The sequence below is a fragment of the Impatiens glandulifera genome, chromosome 5 (assembly GCF_907164915.1).
Source record: "Impatiens glandulifera chromosome 5, dImpGla2.1, whole genome shotgun sequence".
Taxonomy (NCBI): Eukaryota; Viridiplantae; Streptophyta; class Magnoliopsida; order Ericales; family Balsaminaceae; genus Impatiens; species Impatiens glandulifera.
In genome coordinates this window covers 50,102,637-50,118,242 of record NC_061866.1, presented here as the reverse complement: position 1 = coordinate 50,118,242, position 15,606 = coordinate 50,102,637, and the positions used below count along the sequence as shown (strand labels likewise).

Genomic DNA, 15,606 nt, shown 5'->3' with positions numbered 1-15,606 from the left:
TATTTTTTATATATTATTTTTAACATAACGGTTAAGCTTAAAAATAAAATTAAAAATAATATTTAAAAAATAATATTTTAAGTTTAAACCGTTATGTTAACCAAAAAGTAAGTTAATGGAAGGAAGGGTCATTAGTTACTTTTTTTAAAGTTGAAAGGGCGATTTGTTTTAAAAATTAATTTGAAGGCTAAAAGTAAGCAATCAGAGTAATTAGAGGACCGCCTAGGTAATTTGTCCTTATTTAAAATATAAAGTATTTTAGTATTTTTGTTAAAGAAATGAGTGATTTGATGGTTGAGAAATGATTGATTGGAAAATTGATTTTGTTTGGATTATTTTAAAAACTCAAAACGAATAAGGCCTAACAGATAATTTTGGTATTTAAAAAAAATAAATAGATCGATTAAATTGATGATTTGATTATTGAGTTTTGAAATAAAAACTAGGTTTTATCTCAATAACTCGTTCATCAATCAAGCCCTTATAGAAGTCTTTCTTTGTTTTAATATTCGGAGCTTCGGAATAAGATAGGATATGGGCCAGATTAAGTTTAAATTTATCACGATCCATCTCATAAATAATATGTTTTTGATTTTTTTTTATAATTTTGATAGTCGAAACTTATAAATAAACCCTCAAGCTATTTACAAATTTTGATATTAGTACCAAACTATGCATTTTATATAGATGTCCCTTAAATAGGATGAGAAAGAAATCTATTGGGTGAAATATGAGATTAACTGTACATTTTATATAGATGTCCCTTAAAACTCTTTGTTACATGAAATTGCACACTAATTAATTAAATAACTAATAATACTATTTTTTTCCCTCTAAATTTAGGACCCTTATAAATTAGGTGGTAACTGAGTTCCACTTGGATTTTAACTTATTCTTTACAATTAAGAGTCTCTTTTTTTCTTTTCTATTAGAGGTTATTTTTTCACAATTCTTATCAAAATATTTTCAAAAATCTCATAATCCTTACTCTGACATTCACTTTTCCATTGATGGATCATTCACTTCCCTTAAACACCTTTAAATTTTGAAGTCGATTTTGAGAGTTACTTCGATAATATAAACTTTGAATGAGCTTTCAACCACCAAGACGAAGAATCACTTTCATGATTGAGTCGATGATGATGATGATGGGAAGTTTCATATTGAGTTCCTATATATTGTGTAGAATGTAGATCCTTGGGAGAGGGTCCATATTGACACCTTTTTTTGGTGTTATTTTTGTTATTTATCACGTTTTATAACCACCTGTATTATATTATTTGTTTTTAAAAAAAGTTTTGACAACCATAGTTTTTTAGTCAACAAATGAACAGAATTCCATCTGTAAAAGATTGAAGCTTAGCATTCACGGAATCACGTTACTATAAATTCATAAATAAGCCTTCAAAACACCTTTTCTTCATTATTATTAGTTTTTAAATTTTAAGAATCTAGCACCTGATCTCAATTTAAAACATTTTAAGTAAGAATCGAATATATATATAATCTTTCAATATCTCTTAAACTTTTTTTTTTATCAACATTCCTCGTACATAAATAAAAAGTGTTAGAAAAATAACCAACAAAACATATGTCTCCAACAACATAAAAAGAATAATACAAAAATAACAAAACAAGATCGGAGTCAAAACGGGTTGCCTTGAAATGATTGATTTAAATCTCGCCTGTGAGAGACCACATGGAGCATTTGGTCACAGAAGATCTCATCTGCTTGAAAGAACAAACGGAGGAGAACTATCTTCCTCTCATGTCTTCGATCGAAAAATCCACATTGTCCTCTCCGTCAAACTAGTTTTTAAATTTCGGATGTATATATCTATTACATTTTTAAACAAGGAAATAAATGCCACATGCATCTCAATTATCTTAAGCTATTTCTTTATCTAATATAATCCATTTGTTTAATTAAGAGATAATAAAAGGGAGAGAAAAATATAAATAAAATAAGAATGTGGGGGTGAGATGCATGTGTATATGTTTGTATTAAAAATGGAAGGATGAATAATGAATAGGGAAGGGATGGGATGGGGATATTGGAAGTGGGCCGACGCACGCATACATAAGTCGCATTTTGGAGAAGAAAAAGAAAGAAAAATCAAAGAGCACTTCTATATGTTCCTACTTTTATCACCACCCATCTCATCGTGATGGGTCTTTATCATCCACACCACCACTCCTCTCTACTCTCTATTTCTCCATAATAAAAATAATAAAATAAAATAAAAACTTATAATAATAATGTTCTCCTCAGGTGCTTTTAGTTGGTTAGATGGCTCGATGTTCTAGTCAATAATGAAGGGTTTAAACTCATATTTCGAGATGAATGACATAAATGTGTGTTTTACTTTGGTCACGCGTTCAATTTCTACTTAAAACGATTTAAATAGAAAGTGTCATGACTGCGGAGAGTCATTATAACTTTTTACGTTTACAAAAACAAAATTGTATGATTTTCTTTGTCGAGGTTTACTAATGTACTAATCTCTCTTTATATATGTTTTTATTGTAAAACTTTGGTATATATCGACGAGTATTATGTTGTTCGAGCTTGACAAACAAACTAGTCTCAATTTTCTTTTCTATTCTTGTTTACCATTTTGATTCCCTAAAATTGTATTTGAAACATAAGGAGGTGAATTCATTATCTCAATTAATTTAATATTTTGATAATTTATTCTAGACCCATCCCTTCCTTAGAGATTGCTCAATGTTTTCACATCATCATGTCACCTTTATCTAAAGAATTAAAATAATAAAAAAGGTTTAAAGCTAGAAAGGGGACATTAACCCATTGTATACGATTTTTCATCTTTCCTAGGTCAAAAGATGCCAGCCACTGCCTTAGCAAAGAAGGAATCCTTAAGAACCCTAATTAATTGTCCCCAATCCCTATCTAATTTTTATACTACACGATATGCACACGTTAATTTTCTTTTCACTCAAAGGATTGATTTTGACCGAATTTGACGAACTTAACCAATCAAAACATTATTCTTTGTTTCAGAAAAAGCAAGCACTAGTGTATATATATCTTTATCCTATATACCATGTTAATTACCTCCATCTGATTTTTTATTTTCTTTAAATGGTCACAAAATATTAATTCGTGAGATAACGACAAAAAGGAATAAAAATGTGAAATGAAAAAAGCATAAACACGGAAAATACATGCCCACCAGTGAAAACGCAAAAAAATCCCCTTTACAAGAACCATCTGAGTGACTTAAATAAGTTTATCAATAAAATTCAAAATATCTCATAAATGAAACTAGAGCTCTCGAATTTCAACTATAATACTAAGATCATTCAAACAACTCCATTTTGTAAACCGACTTAATTGAGTTTTGAGAAATAGTCATATTTCTTGGTTGGGAAAGAAGATTTAAATCTCAAATTTCATCGACCATATAATATTTTATTAACATGTTCATTTTTCTTAATCAAGCTTCAAAAAATAGTGTTATATACATGCTTCCTCAATGTGAGGTGGACTCAATTTGCTTTATCAAAATCTTAAAATCCATATATATATATATATAATTTTTCTTTCTAAAATGCACTAAATAATGGAGTTAAAAAAAACAAATGACCACAACAAAAAATTTGAATCAATTTTTAAATTTAGGAAAAGCAAAACGAACAGCCTATGTTGATGCAAGAAGGATAATATATTTAATTAACTAGACTAGACTAGACAAAAAAGAAAATTAGCACAAAAATATTATATATTTCTAATTTTACTTAAAAAGACATAAAATAAAATCAAACAATTTTTTTTATTTTCTCTCCCACAGTTTTTGTCGCAAATTATAGTTTTTTTAAATGGTCCATATATATTAAAAATGATAAAATTATTTAAATACGATGAAAATAAATAATATTAGAAAAAATAAAAATTAGTCACAAAAATGAAAATAGGAAAAAGATTAAAACACGTTAAATCGAATTCATATATCTTTAAGAAAACGATTAACTGCCTCACTGATTAAACGGAATTTTCAGAAAGAATCTCTACTTCCTTAATGTAAAGACATGAAAAAAACGAATTTTAGATGCAAATTAAAAAAAAAAATGTTTTTCCAATCTGTAAGACAGGAGAAGATGTCGAATGTCGACTATTATGGCATCATCCCACTAACAAATTTTTTCACCTCAATCAATTTGTTTTAATAACATTAAATTTATATATGCCTTTATATAGAAAAAAAACGCATTAACTAAGAATATTTTATAGCATAAAATTCAAAACCACTCCATTAAGAGGCAACACCAACATTAATAATAATAATAATATTAAAAAGTAGAAGCAAAAACGCATTTCCTAATAAATAAAAAAAGAAAAAAAAGAAAACAGTATGTATGATGAAGAGAATCTATTTACTTTTGTAACCTCAAGCACCACGTACGTCAATGAGAAAACAAAGACATGGCCCATCCATGAGTACTAAATTGTAATTTAACACATCTGATTTTCATTATAAAATGTATCAATGTCTTCTCTCTAAACTTTAGCTGCAAAAAACACTCACAGGAGGAGAGAGAATATCTTCACCGTGGCTCTGGTTTACAACAAACCATTCTATTAAATTTTCTTCAATTTCTTGTAAGATATTTAATGTTTTTTATAAATATTTCAATCTTATGTTTCTTAATAATTTAATTTCTTATTCTCAGATTTGGGTATTTAACGAACTGGGTAACGTAAATCGCATGATGGGATCTTGTATTTGTCCGTTGGAAACTCCGGCGAGATTGTTGTGGACCACCAGTTTCTTCCGCCACAAGCTCATGCTCTTCTAGCTAATTGTTACACCAATCCGACACACATATTTAATATATATATATATACATATATTTATAACATATATATATATATATTTATAAGGTTCAATAAATAATTAAGTAATCAAAAAAAGGGAAAAATAGTTGCCGGAGATCTGAGACAAACATATGGAGCCGGTTCGTCTTTTCTTCGGTTCATCTTCTCCGGGAAACACGTTTTTCATCGGAAACAACGATCCCCTTTTCCGAGGTGTGACTAATTTTAAGTTGTTTTCAAATAATTTTACATGTATTTTAATTAAATATTGAATGTAGGAATCAATTCGGGGATGAACATGGAACAAGCCTCTAAGAGGCGACCTTTCTTTAGCTCGCCGGAGGAACTTTTGGATGAGGATTATTACGATGAACAGATCCCTGATCAGAAGAAACGCCGGCTAACCGCCGACCAGGTTAATTTTTATTTTATTTTAATGTTGAAGCTAGTCCCATAAAGCCATGACTTTCCTTTCAAATTTAGAGCTTATTTGATTTTTGTGTTTTGGATTAATTTTATATTTTTAAAATCAAATTTTGTAAGATTTAATGATCATTTTATCTGAGATTGAAAGAGGAAAGAAAAATATTAAATAAATGATATTTTAGTAAATAAATGAGTGATTTATAGATGTGATCTCAAAAATATTAGGTTTTGTATAAAAAATTTAAAAACAAATTGCTCTTAAATATTTTATTTGAAAATTAAATTTGTGATATTTGTTTTTTAAGAACCGAGTTAACTCATTAAGGTAGTTCAAGTGACAATAATGATTTTTAAGAATGATTTTTAAGAGATCAAATGTTACAAGTTTGATGCACATCTAAAACGTTTTAAGTTTAAGTCTCCTCTTGTTTCTAGTTTAACGACAACAAGAGTTGGATATCATCTTCCTTCTCCCTGGAGAAAGGAGAAACGGAACTCATAGTTCTACCCACAAAAACATAAAAAAGAGGAGAAATGGAACTCATAGTTCTACCACCAAGACATAAGAAAAATTGTTTAAGTGAAGTTAATGATGATAGGTTAGGCTTAAAAAATATCTAAACTTAAAGTTAATGGGAATCTTAAAGATGGGACCCTTGAAATTAATTAAATTCCTTGAAAGCATATTCATATTAATAAGCACATGTTCTTCTATACAATTCTATATACACATCAAATCCAAAACCATATCAGGTATCAAATTCTCTTAGCTAAAAAGCAATTAGATTCGTGTTTCCTTTTCAAATCATACCCAGTTCTTCATGCATGATATGATTAAGTAATTTGATTTTAAAAGTCATGAGTAATAATATAAATACTTGGTTTCTTATGAAAAAAAAGGTGCACTTGCTGGAGAAGAGTTTTGAAGAAGAGAACAAACTGGAGCCAGAGAGGAAAACCCAGTTGGCTAAAAAGTTGGGCCTTCAGACAAGACAAGTGGCTGTTTGGTTTCAAAACCGACGAGCCAGGTGGAAGAACAAACAGCTCGAGAAGGACTATGATCATCTTAAGTCATCTTTTGATTTTCTACAATCTGATTATGACTCTGTTCTTAAGGAGAATGAAAGGCTTAAAGCTGAGGTAATTAAAAAGGTTGGAAATTTGTTTAATTAAATGAAACTTTAACTTGTTAAACTGATACAGGTGATGGCCTTGGTTGAGAAGTTGCAATCGGAAGAAGCGGTTGCGGTTGTGGAGGCGGTTTCTGTCGTGAAAAACGATGATCATTTTAAGGTTGAAGATCGTCTGAGCTCGGGCAGTGTTGGAAGTTCGATTGTGGATGAAGATGGTCGTCAATTGATGGATAGTGGTGATTCATACTTTATGAGTGAAGATTATCATACGGTTGGATGTGGGGCAGCTACTGAGGAAGATGACGGCAGTGATGATGGACGGAATTACTTCTCCGATGAAATTCCGGTGATGGCGGCGGTGGAAGAGGAGACTGAACAGGGAGAAACATTGAACTGGTGGGTATGGTCTTAGAGTTTAGTATTGCTTTATTGGTTGGTGGTGAAGCAAGAACAATTAAGACTTGGCAATCTATTTTATTCCATTTGGTGGAGAAATAAAATATTATTAAGAACTATTGATGATGTAAGACTTTTAATTAATTAATGTTGAAGCTATGTAATATGATATATGGTATATTGAATAAAAATGATCATGCAGCTATCTTGTAACTAATCCATTTTATTTCACTTCTTTTTTTCTTAAAAAGAAAAACCCATTGAATCTTTTTAACTATTATTTCTTTAATCATATCAACTAAATTATAACTTTAAATATTTTCACTAAATAATTAAAATTTTCATAATTTCAATAGCAACAAAAGCTTGATTTTGTTGAAACATTGATGGACACAATTGAGATTCCCAATGAGAAAGTTATGTGGGAAAAGACAAGGTTAAAGCACCTTTCTTGTAAATAAGAGGTAATTTTCATCACATAACGTTCGTCTAATTGATTGTAGGCTGAGTGGGACGGGAAGCAAAAAGTATTATTTTTAAGTTTTTTAACCATATGTTTTTTTTTTATAACAGCTTTCCAAACTAATCTTGTTTGGCGTTCATTTTCCCAAACTAACCTAATTTGTTCATTTATTCTCAAACTAACCTAGTTAATATTCAAACTTATTTTTTTTTTTTACATTTCAAATTTTTTACATTTCAAATTTATTATATATATATATATATAGATATATATATTTAAATTATTATTTATATAAACTAAATTATTTATATTTTGATATATATTTTAAATTATTATTTTTATAAATTTAATTATTTATATTTTTTGATTTATAATTTAAATTATTTTTTTTTTATAAATTTAATTATTTATATTTTAATATAAATATTTAATGGTTAATTAATTTAAGACATATTTTTAGGAAGACAACACAATAAAAATTGATAAAATTTTTATTGTGAAATTATATTAAAATGAAAAGTTGTCAAAATTATTTTAATAAAAGACAACCTAATAAATATAAAAAATAATTTGAATGAAAAGTTGTCAAAAATAATAATTTGAATAGTAAAAAAAATAAATTTATGGAGATGAAAATCATACTGCCACGTATATATATGTAAATATATATATATATATATATATATATATATATATATATATATATATATATATATATTAAATTTGAAATGTAAATATATATATATATATTAAAATATAAATAATAAATCAAAATATAAATAATTTAGTTTATATAAATAATAATTTAAATATATATATATATATATATAATAAATTTGAAAGGTAAAAACAAATAAAAAATAAAAAATAAAAAAACTGAGTTTGAATAGTAAACTAGGTTAGTTTGGAAATAAATGAACAAACTAGGTTACTTTGGGAAAGTGAACGCCAAACAAAGTTAGTTTGGGAAACTGTTCTTGATTGTAGGCTGAGTGGGACGGGAAGCAAAAAGGATTATTTTTAAGTTTTTTTAACAATATGTTTTTTTTATAATGATTTGTTTAAACTATAAGTGAGTCAAAAATAAACAAAAGTGTTAAAAGACAAGGTTAAAACTTAGTGTAAATAAAAGGTAATTTTCCTCAAATAATTTTAGTCCAATTGATTGTTTGCTGAGTGGGATACGAAGCAAAAATGATTGTTTTAACGTTATTTAACAAAATGTTATTTTATAATGATTTGTTTAAAGGTGAGTGAGTCGAAAATAAAGTCACACAAAATGAACAAAAATGTCAAAAGACAAGAAATAAGTGCAAAATACATATTGTCTTCTAAACTTGTCAAATAGGTTAATAATTGCATTGAGAGAATAGGAAGAAAATAGTATTTTAAATTATAAAATTCTTTTAAGTTATGTTTGTACGAGTGAAATTGAAATTGGCAATGGAATTATAATTTTAATTTTTTTAAAACTGATATTGAACTATAATTCAATTCATATGTTTGAAAAAATTATTGAATTGTAATTAATCTCAATTCCAATGAGGTGTATTTGATGAGATCTAAATATAGTGCACTTAAAAGTCATCAATCTTCTAGATCAAGACCCCATCATCATCTCAAGTGCACTTGAGACTTTGAAAGGCTATTTGAAGTCTTAAATTTCCACCAAAAATTGTGAATTTTCTTTGGAAAGCTTGCCATGATGCTCTCCCAACCCTTGAGAATTGTTTTCGGTGACAAATCTCGTAATACCCTATCTGTCATAGGTGTTCTTCCAATATGAAAATCATTGAACACTCATTGTTAGATGCCCATAGTTACTTGAGACTTTTGATAAAAACTGCGCTACCTCAAATATTTGTTTTAACAATAGTTTTATTGTCACTTTATGTTTGAATCTATAGAAAAATAGACCTCTCATCTTCATCTTTTTGTTTGATAAATCAAAATTCTTGATTTTAGTATATCAATTTAGTCTAAATGATGTTTGAGACTATTTTAATTAAAAAAATAATAAGGGTATTTATCAAGCTGAAACTTTCCCAAGAGTTGTTATGCGTTGGACACCGTCGGATATTAGATAGATAAAGATTAACTCTGATGTCTCTTTTCTTGAAAACGGATCCAAAGCGTCTTCCAGAATCATTACGATCAATGACACAATGTCCTTTTCGAGTCAGATATCAAAATGTAGTCTCTGTCATTTTTTATGCACCAAAAAGAAGTTATTGAATCTATACAAGACATTAGACCGATTATGTTTTGTCACCTCACTTTAAAGTTTAGTCCACCATTTACCCTATTAATGAACCCACAAATTGGGATGATAAAACACTACTGGAAATTTTATTTTCCACTATCTTTTTTTTTTATATTCTAGCATCGTGACATTATATTTTTTTAACTAATTGGAAGTTAATTTAATACAAATAAATATATAATAAAAATAAATTTAATATATATTATCTATTTTATTAAAATATTGTTTGACACAACTAATTATTATAGCTCAAATGTCATGAAGATGAAAAGATTTTTTAATTTTAATTTTTATTAACAAAATATCGATTCAAAATGTTAACTTTATCAATTCAAAAAAAATATCAATTCGACATTTTAATTTCATAAATTCAAAAGCAAAATATTAATTCAACAAGCTAACCTTTTTAATTAGAAAAGAAAATTATCGATTGAAAATTTAATCGTGTTTTAAATGATAAAACAATAAATTATTTTTGTTTGTAAAAATATTAAAAAAAATTAAATTACAATTTTTAGCTAAAAAAAGTGGAATTGGGACTATAAAATTACATTAGATTGAATTTCATTAAGATTTTAATTATAATTATAATTCTTAATATTAAAAGGTATACTAAACTTAAGAACTTAACTCAATTCTAATTCTAATATTAATTTTAAAGTTATAAATCACACCCTTAAAAATATCATAATTGACGAGATCCTCTCATTCCTTTCAAATTAATTAGTAACCCACCAAGTTTTACAAGGGTATTCCTAAACCTATAATTGGGTATATTTAAACCATGTTTCTGTAGTGTCGATCCAACTAAAAATACAAATTACACAATATTAGATACCGACTTTTATGTATTCTAAGTTTGAATTTGGACAGCCACATGTACAATTTTATTTTATTTTTTCAAAAACATTACACAAAATTGGATGGTGACATAAAATTTTATGAGAAATACTTTGTTTTTTATTTAATTTATATTTCCAGCTATATCCATAGTGGGATATTTCAATCAGCCAATAACTATAGGACATATTAATCTTGCATCACCGACTTTGTTTAGAGGTTAAAATTATCCTATAAATGGATCATCCAAAATTGAGGGTTCTAAACATATTATAGTTAGGAGCTTCGATCATTAATGTTAATGAAAATGACTTTAGCACTTTACATATTGATCAACGTCGGTGGAAGCTAGCTAGCTGCTATTAAGTTAATCCAAAAACTTTCAACTTTTGAAGTTTATTTTTTTTTTGAGAGAGACTGGTATGGGCTTGTTTGGATTTAGGATTTTGTAAATAATCCGAACTATTTAAAAAATAATGATTTGTGATAGTTTTGAGGAGTTAATTTTTTTTTGATAAAAATATTTAAAAGATATTAATATATAATAATAAAAATAATAATAATTTAAAATAAAAATATATTTTAACTAATTAATTGAGTGATGTTAGAATAAAAGTTGGAGTGAAACAATGGTTTATAAGGTTATATTATTTAAATAACTGCACCCAAATAAGAGATTCTTGGACGAGGTTATTTGAACAATCTAGTTAGAGAAAAAAAATAATGATCGTTAATAATTTTAAGAAAGTAAGGATTATTTTTGATAAAAAAAAAAGTTAAGAGTATTAATAAAATTAAAATAATAATAATTTAAAATAAATGATATTTCAGTATTTTAGGAAATAAATTAAGTGATGTATTTAAAATGATATTGGAGTGTTTTGAATTATTTAAATATCCCAAACCTAAATGGGACAAAATAATTACTTCATCTTAGGGAGCTGAGACTTCAAGGGTCAAGAATGTGGAATTTATTAGCTGGTACCACTAAAATTGTAGAAGAGTAATAATTGATGGCTAACTAAAAAAGAAAAGCCATAAAATAAAATGGCGGTTCATTCCATATGGTGATGCCGGTTCTTAGTCCGGTCTGGTCAAACACATTATGTGTTCGAGCCTATGTGAACATATGGTTAATAGTTTTGAGATTATGTAATATATAGAGCTAGAGCCTACAAAGATACATTTCTTAAACAGATTAAATTAAACAGTTTCAAGATTTAAATCTTAACAAAAAATTGTTTAATAGATTTATTTAAAAATATTATTTTTATAATGTATATCATATGAATGTGAATTTAGATGAGATCATATCTCAAAATAAAACTAGCTCAAGACATTTTAAAATCAATTTAATTTTTAAAATTTTATAATCTTAAAAAGGATAACGAAACTCTAGTTTAAATAAACTTTTAAACAAGTTAAATTCTTACCATTTTTAATAATTTATCTTAAAATTTTAAAAGTTTATAAATTACTTCGATTTTACAATGTTACATAAATAAAGTGAATTTATAACTCATCTAATTAATTTTGTAAATATAACTTATTTTTAGTGTAATTTATTTATTATTGTTTTTAAATTAATTTTATATTTAGTTATATATAAAAATAATAATAATATATAACTAATAATTTTTAAAGTAAATCATAGCATTGGGTTATACTAACTTTCTGCCAATAAAAAAATAAATTTGATGAGTTTACAAATATCCAATAATTATAGTTATTGAGCTTAGACATGTATTTAAAAATATAATGTTATTTCTCATTCTAAAACTAAATTGAGAATCCATAATTATTTTTAAACAGGCCCTCTAGTTAAAATAAAAAAAATAAAAAATTGCCTTAGTGTCTTGGTTTATATATATATATATATATATATATATATATATATATAGGGTCTAATATGACTCAATGTAGGTCGGGTTAGACATGACCCATTTATATTTTATATTTTGGTTGGAATTATGTAATTGGTTTTCTTTGACCCGATCAAGATATATATGTTGGCCATGACCCAGTATGCTTCGCGTGTTGAATATTTCGCTATTGAAAATAAATTTATTTGACGTGGTTATTTTAGATTAATTTTAACCAACTCATTATTTAATTTACAAGTCATTTAAATTATTACTTAAAATATTATATATTTTTACTCAGATAATCCCTAAACAATCTAATTTTTAATACTCGTGTAGTGTTTAGTGTTTACTTCTCCGGTCAAATCAAGTTATGGACTTTTAATGTTTTCTTGGGGAGTAAGAGTTGTAATTCAGGTCAAAATAAATTTAATTATTTCTTTTGAAAGTTAAATCAAGTTTCTTTGCTTTTATATATTTTATTATAATTTATTTTCATTTTGAAATCATGCCCTTAATCTTTTGTGTTTAATGTTATTTTTTTAAAAGAAAAAGAAAAAAAAAACTTATGGTAGCAATATTGCATTTGATGTTACAAGTGTAAAAACAATCTATTTTTAGATGGGAAAAAGGGAAAATGTGTGCAAATGAGGAGACCAAAAAGAGTAGTTGGCGATTGAAACATGGACAATTATTTATTATGAAAAATGTAAAAATTGGTTTGGTAAGATAACATAATTGACATTTTCTCAAACCATGGAATTTCGACATTGACAAATTTGCATACTAGTGTGTTTAATTTTTCTTCAAGTTTCTCTCAATGTCTGTTCAACTAACAAATTAAAATCATTTTTTGCTTCATTCACCAAACCATTATATATAGTCAAATCAATTCTCTCCACCTCAACATTCAAATTCAATAGTCAAAAACAAACCATTATATATTATTATTATTATTTATTGAATCACAATAGCTTAATAAATAAATAAGAAATGTTCATTAATCCACTTTCATAATTATTGTTACATTAATTATCAAAAACCCAAAATATTATGAGAAAAAGTTCCTTTCCTATACAAGTACAACAATATTCAAATGAAAAAAGTGGAATCCTTTTTGGAAACTAGATAGCAGAGCAAATGAATGACTACTATTGAAATCTCTGCTTTAAATAAAATAAATTATAAAAGTCTTGAATATTCTTGATGATGATGAAGAATCAGTTGTTTTTTCCGGTGAGAAAGGAGTGTCCTTCGCCGGGACTTGGGCCGGAATTCTTGATTCCTCGGAGGACAAGAACCTTTTTTAACAGGTCATTGTTGTTGTTGTTTTTGTCAGATCCAACAGAACTGGACCGAGATTGACTGTAGCTCATGAACTTCATGTCATGATCATGGCCGTAGCTGCAATCAAGGCTCTTTTCATGAATGAATCCTGATGGGCGGGCATGGGAAGATGTTGGTGAGAAGATTATCATTAATGATAAACACAAGATTGTAAGAACAGAGAAGAGATATGATTTGTTGCATTGATTTGCCATGATTTATTGTTTGTCTGTTTAGAAAGAGAAAGAGAGAGAGAGAGAGATGTGAGAATTGTAAGGCTAATTAAAGAAGATATATATTTATAGGAAAGGAGAGAGCTTGACTATGGAGATGGGAGTTGAAAGAGTAAAATTCTTATTCAAAATTCAAAGTTCAAACATGTAAGTAGTATCCACGAAAGAGAACTATTATGCATTTTTATTTAAATTATTTACTTCAATTTTTCAATATAAATAGTTTTGAACAAAATTAGTCATGTTAAATTTAAATAAATTTCGGATTAATTAAAAAAAAAAAAAAGTGAATAGATGAAATGTGTTTTTCTGTTGGTGGGGTGCGTGTTGGGTGGAGTTTGGCTACATCTTCAAATATTGTGGGTGAGTGTGTGGCTTAGGTGTTGGAATTTATTTTTATTTTTATTTTTATTAAATTTTATGGTTTAACCGACTTTATATTTTAAATATCAAAATTAATAAAAAAAAAATCATTTTGGATGAGTGAGTGAGTGTGTGGCTTTGGGTTGGTCTTTTTCGGTTTGACTATTTTTCTCATTATTCCAATCATTTAATTCATTAAAAAAAAAATCGAATTGAATTGTCCCGTTTGAGATGGTTTTTCCCAAAACTAAATAGGATGGAATTACATGAATGGTATTTGTGTCTCCGCCTCAATTTCACTCCGATTCTATCATAAAATCTATAAACACAATTAAAAAAATAATAAAATATCATTTAGTTTATTATTATATTAATACATTTTTAATTATTTTTATTCAAAAAAAAAAATCATCACCTACTTTAAATAATAACAAATTATTATAATATTTTTCTTTTTAAATTTTAAAAAATTAAAAAAAAATGAAAAAAAAAGAACAAAGGCATAAGGGATACATTTTAATCCTTACATAAAACTTTTTATCAATTAAATAATTTTACTGAATTTATAAAAAAAAAAGTTTGAAATAAATAATTATTATTTAATATAACTTGTATAAGTAACTTTATAATTAATTAAATGTTTAATGAAACAGAATTAGTCATACCAAACCCCTCAAGTCCACAATAGCAATTATCAACTCCCTTGACTAAAAACACTCTCTTGCGTTAGCCTTTGTTGCATCCATATGTGAACTAGTATACATTTTTTAATAGTTAAAAAACATTGACCAATACAATGTGACTATTTGAAAAATATTTCTTATTATTTTTATACTAAAAACTTTGACATAATTATATATTGAACTTACTTTAGTAAGTAGAATAAATGACAAATTCTATGTAGTTGAATCAAAAGAAACAAGTGAACAAGACACAATTTATATCATTTTTAACTAGAATTTATTCTACAAAGAAATTAATGCAATTTATAGTTATTATCTCTTATCTATAACTCGTTTTTACTTAACAACCCTACATATTTATATATGACCATGAATTTTCATTCTCAGTTAGTTTATTTATTGCTTTTTCAATAATCTTTTCCATTTTGTATATTTTATGATGCTTTATAGTAAAAGTTTGTATTTGTGACAACTTGAATAATATAAATTAAACTTGGTTCAAATGAAAACAATCATACTCAATAAATTAAATTTGTAAATTTCAATTCCTATAAACACATTGATTTAAGTGGGAAAAATTATGGGTACCAACATCCTCCAATAGAAAAAATAATAATAACTATAACATTAAAAAGTTTTTTTTCTTCTAATAAATAACTATTAAATTGGTCCTTGAAATATGAATAGTGTTAGCATCTTAGCTAGTCCCTAGAGAAGATATGTTAATGGCCTCCGGCCCATATATTTTGGTTGGGCTACAATTTAATTAATTCTTATA

General features: G+C 26.6%; 1 protein-coding gene across 1 annotated transcript; it reads left to right on the top strand.

The window, feature by feature from the left end:
• Nucleotides 1-4,497: 4,497 nt before the first annotated feature.
• On the top strand, nt 4,498-7,012 carry LOC124940669 (homeobox-leucine zipper protein HAT5). Its single transcript, XM_047481201.1, has 5 exons — nt 4,498-4,624; nt 4,696-5,053; nt 5,119-5,255; nt 6,167-6,406; nt 6,470-7,012. Exons 2-5 carry the CDS (start codon nt 4,972-4,974, stop codon nt 6,809-6,811), a joined length of 801 nt encoding a protein of 266 aa, XP_047337157.1. The 5' UTR covers nt 4,498-4,624; nt 4,696-4,971; the 3' UTR covers nt 6,812-7,012.
• Nucleotides 7,013-15,606: the final 8,594 nt, after the last annotated feature.

Coding starts and splice junctions, on each gene's coding strand:
- LOC124940669 (XM_047481201.1), top strand. CDS start 4,972: ATGGAGCCGGTTCGTCTTTTCTTCGGTTCATCTTCTCCGGGAAACACG. Junction 5,054..5,118: donor CAACGATCCCCTTTTCCGAG/GTGTGACTAATT, acceptor TATTGAATGTAG/GAATCAATTCGGGGATGAAC. Junction 5,256..6,166: donor GCCGGCTAACCGCCGACCAG/GTTAATTTTTAT, acceptor ATGAAAAAAAAG/GTGCACTTGCTGGAGAAGAG.